The sequence below is a fragment of the Borostomias antarcticus genome (assembly GCF_949987555.1).
Source record: "Borostomias antarcticus genome assembly, chromosome: 24".
NCBI lineage: Eukaryota > Metazoa > Chordata > Actinopteri > Stomiiformes > Stomiidae > Borostomias > Borostomias antarcticus.
The window spans coordinates 10988017-10998016 of record NC_140257.1 but is presented as its reverse complement, the minus strand read 5'-3'; the positions used below and the strand labels follow the sequence as shown (position 1 = coordinate 10998016).

Genomic DNA, 10000 nt, shown 5'->3' with positions numbered 1-10000 from the left:
CTCTGCGTTTTCTGAGGAAAGGGCTGCGGACGAGAAGGAGGCGGACGCATGTGACGGAGCAGAGTTGAGGCTGAACAGTCATGCTATAGACGCGTACGCTAGACGGAGGAGGCCAGTCCGCTTCTCTTCTCTTGCATCATTGTTCTTAATGCCTTTTAGTCCTCAAACTGGTTGAAACCTGCTGCAAGGGAGGAGTTCATACTCCTGCTAGCCCTATACTCCTCCTCCTCTTCTCTCTCTCTCTCTCTCTCTCTCCGTATCTCTCTCTCTCTTCCTTTCTTTCTATCCTATCTCTCTCTCCAAGCCCCTTCTCGGTCTTGTCCTCTCTGTGCTCAACTTTCTTCTATCTTTCCTTTTCTCCCTCTCTCTTCTTGCTGTCCTTCTCGCTCTGCCTCTGCTCGCTCTCTGCTCCCACTCTCTCCTGGTCTCTCTCAGTCTCTCTCTCTCTCTCTCTCTCTCTCTCTCTCTCTTCTCGCTGTGCAAGACCATACAAGACCTAAGTACATGGAACGAGGGGAACCTGTAAAAGCGCAGGCGTGAGAGTGCAGGACTGTTGCTCCAATGGATGTTCCCTTAAGTGGACGTTCCCCCGAGTGTTCAGGTCTGCGCCTCTGAACCCAGATCCCCAGATCCATCACCCTTGTTTTGTCTCTGACGGGGCTACAGCGTGAGGCCATTTCCTAACCTTTCAAAAGCTTAATTGAGTCTCTTAATTATAGGCCTGTCAGAGCCATCTCACCCTCTCATCTCTCTGGAAGTTCCTGATCCCGTCTGAGTCACCAGGCAGCTATGCCAGGAGGAGCAGAGCACAGCCTTATCTAGACAGTAGCTGTAGTGAGTGGGACATGCAGAGGGCGGATGGCCGGGCAGGATGAACTCACGCACGCAAACGCATGCACCCGCTCACGTGCGCACACACACACACACACACACACACACACACACACACGCACGCCTTAGTCTCCCACACCTTTCCTCTAGTCAACAGTATGACTACAGTACACATCTACATTCCACAATCAGTTCTGATTGAACTGGTCTCATTGGCTCATAGTTAGACCATATCACACTGTTTAGTAGGGGTGGGAAGCAGCTCATTTCTGGATTATTGTTTTATGAACGAGGTAATGATTACTTAATAGATGTTTTCCTTGGATGGTCTGATCAGTGATTTATTATGTCATGTAGGATCATACAGGATGGAATACGAGAAAGTATTCAAATGAATAGAGGCAAACCAACCACAGATTACAGTGTGTTTGTTGACATACTTTCCAGGGTTCTTTTTTGGTAACGTTCCATAGTACCGGTATTATGTGAATCTGAACACCATCCTCCATTGACAAAAATACTCCAATAGCTAATAGGCATTGAGTCATCGTGTGTTAATATAGCTAGATAATCGTTTCCTCTGTTGATCAAATCAAATCAAATCAAACTTTATTTGTATAGCGCATTTCATACACAGAGGCAACGCTGTTGATGTTACCAGTCATGTCTGACGCCCTGCTCTCACTGCTCTCCCCAGCCACGCGAGAGTCCGCCTTCGTCCACGCCATCGCCTCGGCGGGGGTGGCGTTCGCGGTGACGCGCTCCTGCGCCGAGGGCTCGGCCACCATCTGCGGCTGCGACACGCGCCACAAGGGCCCGCCCGGCGAGGGCTGGAAGTGGGGCGGCTGCAGCGAGGACGTGGAGTTCGGCAGCATGGTGTCCCGGGAGTTCGCCGACGCCAGGGAGAACCGCCCGGACGCGCGCTCCGCCATGAACCGCCACAACAACGAGGCCGGTCGAACGGTGAGCGTTCATCGCCTAAAGACACGGCCCCCGTCATAAAGAGCACGGCCTAGCTCTGGGGTAATCCATTTCACACAAGAGTGTTAGGAGATTAAAATCATTATGGATCATACCGATTTTTCTACAGGTTTACATGAAAAAATCATAACCAAATTCACTAAACAAATGATCTTTGACCCCCCCCCCCTCTCCTCCCCATAGTCCCTCAATGACAACATGTTCCTGAAATGCAAGTGCCACGGCCTGTCGGGGAGCTGCGAGGTCAAGACCTGCTGGTGGTCGCAGCCCGACTTCCGGGTCATCGGCGACTACATGAAGGACAAGTACGACAGCGCCTCGGAGATGGTGGTGGAGAAGCACAAGGAGTCGCGCGGCTGGGTGGAGACCCTCCGGCCCAGGTACACCTTCTTCAAGCCGCCGACGGAGCGGGACCTGGTGTACTACGAGAGCTCGCCCAACTTCTGCGAGCCCAACGCCGAGACGGGCTCGTTCGGCACGCGCGACCGCGCCTGCAACCTGACCTCCCACGGCATCGACGGCTGCGACCTGCTGTGCTGCGGCCGGGGACACAACACCCGGACTGAGAGGCGCAAGGAGAAGTGCCACTGCATCTTCCACTGGTGCTGCTACGTCAGCTGCCAGGAGTGCGTGCGCGTCTACGACGTCCACACCTGCAAATAGATGCCCCCCCCTTCCCCCTTCCCCCTTCCCCCTTCCCCCTTCCCCCTTCCCCCGTCCCCCTCCCCCCCCACCACCGTCCCCCTCGCCTCACCAAAATATCAAAGACTAAAAAAAGCTTCCGGCCCAGGCTGAGAGACTTCCGGCTGCAAGCGACTCGCCGCGAGCGGATTCGTCCGCGGTCGCCCGCGGGAGTGACGAGGTGGCCCTCTTGCGATGTGAGAATACTGAAGTAGTTCATCGGAGATTGACTCTCATACGGCTCCATCCTCACAAACTGCATGATGATGATGATGGTGATGATGATGATGATGATGATGTTGATGACGATGACGATGTTGACCACCCTCTAGCCTTCAGAGGGAGACTTACGTTGCCAGACAGGGGATTTGAATCCTTTGCATTCTCAATGCAAGGAAAGAGAGCTGTTGTTTCAGATGAAAATGCCGCTCTTTAAGCACCATATTGGTGAATTTTCTGTATGCTCTGAGTGGTGGCCTTCCAGCAGAGCAGCCCAGCACTGTCAGACACCATCCCATCCACAGACATCTTCATCCAAATATTCAGCCATAACTTGGCTCTCTGCTCTGCAATAGTTTGTTTCATATTAAAGGAGTAGTGTGCTATTTTAGACATTTAGCCCTATTTGTGGTCTGTCTACCATGAACCTGAAACATAGAGACCATGATTTCATAGATTGTTCTGGTATTGAGCTAGCTGCAGTTTTTTCCGCAGGGTCTCACTACAATGGAATTCAATGGGGCGTGCGTAAATGTATTGGAAAAACTATAATAAACGTGCTTTTCCGAGACGGGAAGCATAGGGTGTAATCTTACCAGTCTTAGTGTGCTCTCCTGTGAAATGTATCGCAATTTGAATATTTGTAGGTGTTTGGCAGGACTTGCACATAGTCCTCTGTGGGAACAGTGAAAACAAGCGCCAGGGGAATGCTTATGTCCAAGTCATGCCAAACATGTAAAAATATTCGGATTGTGATACATTTCATAGCAGAGCACACTGAGACTGGTAAGATTACACACTGGGCTTCCCGTCTCAGAAAAGCACATTTATCATAGTTTTCCAACACATTCACGGTTGCCCGATTGACTACTGTTGTAGCCCAGTGAGAGCCTGCATAAAAACTGCAGCTAGCTCAGTACTGGAACGATCAGGGAAACTATGGTCTCTATTTTTCAGCTTCATCTTAGACAGACCACATAAAGGGCTAAACGTCCAAAATAGCACACTACCCCCTTAAGCAGTCAAAACTTTGCATGACCAGTACACTAAAAAAACATACATTCTACTCAGCAATTTGTAGAGGTAACTAACCTTTTGACAGGGGGAAGCATTGTTTCCTGTTTTGTAGTGTTAACCTGTTCCTGATGTTTGGGTAAGAATGCACTTGCACCTGAGTGAATGTAGTCATTACATTGGTATGTGTTCATATGTTCTAAAATTATTTGGCTGAAGAATGTCTGGTTATAGATTTTGGACCAATCTTATCTGATCTGAGAGAGCATAACCATGGCAACATGGTTAGCAAAAAGAAGAAAAGTTTATACTCAATCCCCAGAACTTTCCATCAATTATTCCTGATTTGACTGGAAGCTCTCTAAACAAAGTTGTCAAGCGGAAATTGAACACAGAACAATAGAAATAACAATGTTTTGTCCAAAGATGAACGACTTTCCATTCAGCCTGAGCACGAGAGGGTTGGTAGAGTTGTAACTGAGTTTGATAGGTCAGCACTTCTGTCTTGTTGAGGAATATGAAGCTTGTTCTCCTCGTTGCTATCAGTGTTAGTGATGTTCACCGACTGTCTCATCTGACTCGGTGCAGACAAACCTATGCTATCTAGTATTTTGAATGAAAAGGATGTGAAAGGGACTTGCCCACTAGATTTTTGTTTCAGCAAAGCTCATGCATGATTTTTTTTTCTCTGTTTCCTATCTCTAGACTTTGGTCATTTGACAGCCTAACTGACCATTATCGTATAAGCTGTGTCATATTGTTCTATCGCTGTTAAAAGATGACCAAAACCTGTACATTTGATGATCATGACACCACGCTAATTTAATCTCCCTCAACCATAAAAACAGCAGCATCCCTGAAACGTTCAAGACTTCCCCTCTTTGTATGCTGCTAATGAAAGTTAATTTGTTGTGTCTGTCTGTACAGAATGTTTGTGTGTGTCCCGTATGCACTGTGTGTTCCTATTCTTTCTATGAAAGACACCATTTAGTCATAGTATGAACAAAAATGTGAAGTTTTTCTACTAATTCATTTTGCATATAGACAGCATAGGCATGTTCATATTAACCAAATAGGCTTAATTTGATATATTGTTTGGTACTCTGGTTTATGTTGGGGAATCCTGAATTCAGTGAGGTCTAACTGTGGATTAATAGTTTTAAAGCATCAGTCACTGATTACTGGGACATGTCTTGAAACGCTGTATTTGGAGGTGGAAGTATATATTTGTGAAATGAATGCCTGAACATTGACAAGCTTTGTTGAAATGAGCTGCATTGACACAAATGATCATGAGGATCATACAATTTCAGTTAAAGTTACATTTTCTGTGGATGACTAGACAAAAAGTGTAATTTTTATGCTGATAGCCAATGTTCTTTCCTGTCTCAGGCTTGTGTAATTCTTACCATCCTCATTTTAAGATTATCTTCCACTGCTCCAAACTGACAAGATGTTTCTCATAATACTACTGAGCAGCCAATTTCAATACAAGATGTGCTTTCTAGCATTTATATGTAATTTCATGTTGTTGGTCTGTTTGTTTGTTTGTTTATAAATGTGTAGAGATGGTCTTGTGTTGTAAACTTTTGTTATGTTCTTTAAATCCAAAGTTTTGTACAAACTAGTTTTGAGTTTAAGTGGATTTCTAAAGTTGGATGTTTTTTATGACTATTTATTTTACCATAAATGTATATATTAGTAAGTAAGAGTATATATTTGCAGATAAGATCCATTTTTGAGACAGTGTTGTGACCTGTAACACTGTAACACTTTTACCTCAAGGTTTTTTTCACTGACTGTAAACATGATATAATGTTTGTCCTATGCCTGTACTAGATTGATAGATGTTAACTTTATAACAACAAAATAAAATTACATAAACAACAAATATCACTTTGCTTTATTTGCAATAAGAGTGACATCTGTTGTCTTATCATATTATTAAACTGTTATGATATTTATAGGTCTACAGTGTGATGTTTGGTGAATTTCCATATTTTCTAATTAATCTCCATTCAAAAGGACTAATTGCAGCACTTTCTAGAATGTAATTAATAAATGAATCATCAAAAGTCACATTTTCCATATTGATATACCACTGTACTGAATGAGGAAGTAGGATCAGAACATACTGGTAGAACAGTGGAGGCCGTCCCCCGCCCCATTCCACAGACATCCCTGTGAGGGCAGGGACAACTGTGTGTGTGTGTGTGTGTGTGTGTGTGTGTGTGTGTGTGTGTGTGTGTGTGTGTGTGTGTGTTTGTGTGTGTGTGTGTGTGTGTGTGTGTATGTGTGTGTGTGTTGACTTTAGCATGTGTGGAAGTGAAATCATGCTCAACTGATGACAACTCTAAAAACTGAGATTTAAAAAAATGCCTACCCTAGCCCACCAACTCTGTATTTTTTCTAGTGTAGAGCTACATTATGTAGAGAGTGCATCAGGTATGGAAGAAGTTCAACCAAACCTTTCAAACCTACCCTGTTTGGTCTGTTTTAATCGAACCATTGTGCATTTCCGTGTTTGGGCCGGGTCGTTTGCAGAGGTGAGGACACACATTGGAACACTGGTGCAGACCTAGCTCTGGTCCGAGAGTCGCAATCTCTCACTAACGCCCTAAGCTCTGGTTTCTCTATTCACTATCAGATCCAGATCCGGTCTAGAGCCCGCCTAATCCAAATGCAGCATTTTCCATCCGGTGCTTTGCATCCGGTTCTGTATTGGGTTGCATCCAGTTTTCTATCAGGTTATCCGTTAATCACTATGAGAATAAAACATGGACATACCAAAGTATTCCAAGAAGTACTTGAAGAAACTTGCTGGATCATCCAGATACATCTTCGAGGCCAATACAGCGGTTTTGGATCCGAAATTTAATTGACTGTTTTTTTGGAGCACCGTTGGTGCACCTGGCTGCATCCATGTCCTGATCGCATGATCTCTCTACACGATAGAGAAGCAGAATGTGAGATCATTGTGAGAATGTGAGATCTAGTAGGTGTACCTACAACATGCTTTGCTATGTTTAAACAACATGAATGCATTTCTAAACAGTTCAGTGTGTTGCATATGCAATCCATGTGTTTGAGGAGATGCATTATGTTATTAAACAACAAATGCACTGGCAGGTTGGGGAGGCAGCACATGTAACAACACTTACCTTGTGATCAGTGTATATCTTGTTCTAAACCAGACCTGTGCAATGTGTTTTGTTCTCCAGCCCAAGCATAGAGAAATGTGTATGTATCGTAGTTCATATCTATAGAATGTGATGTATTGCTTTTCTATATGGAAACCCCTATTGAGGAATGCTACAGTATGATATGAAATGCCTTGTCAAGTGTCAAATTGTGCAATATGAATGCATTGGAATTCATATAACACGTACGTGTTATGTAACTTATTGACTAGCAACAAACACTGCAATCACTTGCTTCATCCAGTCAATCTAAAGCATGTTATTTCATGTAAGAATACCTTATATGTAGGCTATCAATGCAAGTGCGGTGAACCAAAAAAGCAAGTTATTAAAGTTGGATGGGGGTTGTGTATGCTACTGTTTTACTCTATACAGTATGTTGTTTGCACATCTGTAATAGAGACCTGGTCTCAATATGTTTTCCCTGTCTAAATAAAGGTGTCTATCTATCTATCTATCTATCTATCTATCTATCTATCTATCTATCTATCTATCTATCTATCTATCTATCTGTCTGTCTGTCTGTCTGTCTGTCTGCCTGTCTGTCTGTCTGTCTGTCTGTCTATCTCACCCTCTTTGCACACATTGTGTAAGACATCCCATCGGCTTGGCAACCTACCTGTTTGTGAGATGAGATGCCTTACTGCAGACAGACAGAGCCTGCCTCGCCGGGTCCTGAACAATAACTATCTCAACAGGCAGGCAAAAGTACAATTGACATTGAATAGACATAATCCCTTTAGCTGCCCTTTTCTATGCCTGGAGGTCGTTGCATCAACCATGGCCGTCTCCCGCTGATTGGGATGAGTATAGACAACACATACCCTCACCCACCAAGGATAAACTGCCTGACAAAAAGAAAACTAATTACTATAGTATAATACTTTGAATGCCAAGATTAATAATCCGGATGAGTTGTCAGTTGTGACCACAATTAGAGTCTGGGAATAGTCCACCAATACGGACAATGCTATTGTTGTGCCTGGGTTTAGCAGAGGGGAACCTGCAGTAATAACTTGATTCCTTTGAGAGACCCCAGAAGCCAGCTGAGCTCTTTAAGAAACAATAACAGGAGAAAAATTCTGAGTGATGAGAGTTTGGAAAGAGGGGGGTTTTAAGGAGGAGAGGGAGCTGATCTTTGGGTGGGGGGGGGGGTAGATTAGAGGCCTAATGTGAATAGAGCCCACCAGTGCTAAGACTCAGTCTCGGACCCCTGATCTTTTTCAGGCCTTCAACAATGTCACCACCAGAGACCAGGTCTCACTGTTATCTGACCCTATTATCACACGGAAAGATTGATACCCCCCTCGGAGTGGAAGTAGACAAAAGTGATACCCTTCCGCTCTCATTCATGTGAATTCATTTGAACCACCTCCCACATCAAACTATAATTCAAGCTTTCCTTCACTGTTAGACTCATTCATCGGCCCAGAGACCCAGAGATAAATATGAATGAATAAATGAATCAATCAATCAATGAATGAGGAGTTTCTCTGTCAAATTATGTAGCATTGTGAGCCCTCGTGGACAGGAGCGGTTTTGCCGAGGGGCTGGCGGCCAGCGGACCATTCCACACCTCGGCCCCGTCCACTTCTCACGCCGAGTACAAAACATGAAACAGATCACAGGATGGACAGAGACTCAGCCCTGAAGCAACGCCAGCCCTTAGCTGAAGGAAACAGGCCCTTCCCTCCAACCACACCCACCTCGGTATCATTGTCACCGAAGTGAGACGGACATTGTTAGCAGATAGTTGCCAGAGGAGGCTACGCCGGTTCCAGTGAGAGAGATGGCATCCTGACTGTGAGAACATCGACACGGCCAGACCCCAAGCGGCACCTCCAAATGGCCATATAAATGGGAGACAATGGGACTAATTGCAATCAGTGGCCCCCGCCCTTTTTTATGCCCTGTTTTTGCTGTTGTTGGATAGTGAGAGGGAGACCGGGTTTCACGACAGAATCCTCATGCATTTCAATAAGGCTGGGTTCTTGAGGGGCAGTCTGGGGCCATGATTCATATAGTGGTGTGGTGCAAAAAGATCCCCTTTCTAAGAGGCAAAATGTTCTCCCTGAAATCGCACTTTGCTTTCAACCGGCTCCTGTGTCACTCACCCTCCGTCGTTTGATGTCAGAACAATGGGAAAATGGGGTCTCTAATGTCTTATTTACATAAAGCTATGTGGCTCACATTAGGATATTCTTGTTGTGGTGATTTTGTGAACAAGTACAGAAATACGAAGGCTTGTCATTTAACAGTAGGCCTATCCACGTGTAGAGTAGAGGCCTGAAATGTTTGTGGGACTATCCGCAAAGTTGTTTAGCCCTCAACAACTCTCAGAAGCCAGATTGTGTTTTAATTTGTAGGACTGAGCAGGAAGATAGCAAAGAATGCAGTCCTCAAAGACCTACTTGTACACCAAAACCGTCTAACTATGGATCGACAGAGCTGCTTCCCTGCGTGGGCCGCTCATTCTGTAACTAACTTTGAAGTGCATCGTTTGATGTGCATGTGCTTTTCAGTCCAGAAATAGTTCACTTTTCCCACACTTATACCCTCAAACCTTGAGCCGTGAAATGAAAATGAATTCACATAATCTGAATTTTGCTGGCTTTGATGTAGAAAATGTTTTTAGAATTAGAGTTGTAGTTACTGTAGTTTCAGTTTAAATCCAGACAGACAGTTTAAATCCAGAAGCCACAGGATCGAAATGATAACAGTTTTGGAGTGTCACAAATCACACATTTACCTATTAGGAACTGGATTCATATAACCTGGCAGTGATAATCTTTTACGCTCCTGTTTTCAAATAAGCCTTGTGAACATTCACACTTCAATCAAACTGTAAGCATTACATTTAAGTGAATGATTTGGAAATGTGTTGCTTCTCACACACACACACACACACACACGCACGTACACACACACACACGCACACACACACACACACACACACACACACACACACACACACACACACACACACACACACACATCATTGTCACCGACTGCTAAAGTGACAAAGGTCTAACATATCCATTATCCACAATTCTGCAATTGAATTTAAGAAGTAG

The 10000-nt window shown here is 44.5% G+C and overlaps 1 protein-coding gene across 1 annotated transcript in view; it reads left to right on the top strand.

Moving 5' to 3' along the window:
* The window catches only part of wnt3a (wingless-type MMTV integration site family, member 3A), a gene marked incomplete at both ends in the record, with an annotated part of 12596 nt that extends 10121 nt beyond the window's left edge, over positions 1 to 2475 (top strand). Inside the window, 2 exons of the mRNA XM_084457806.1 lie at positions 1529 to 1794; positions 1996 to 2475. Of these exons, the coding sequence (XP_084313932.1) occupies positions 1529 to 1794; positions 1996 to 2475 (746 nt within the window). The remainder of the gene's footprint in view (positions 1 to 1528; positions 1795 to 1995) is intronic.
* Between the last annotated feature and the right edge of the window lie 7525 nt (positions 2476 to 10000).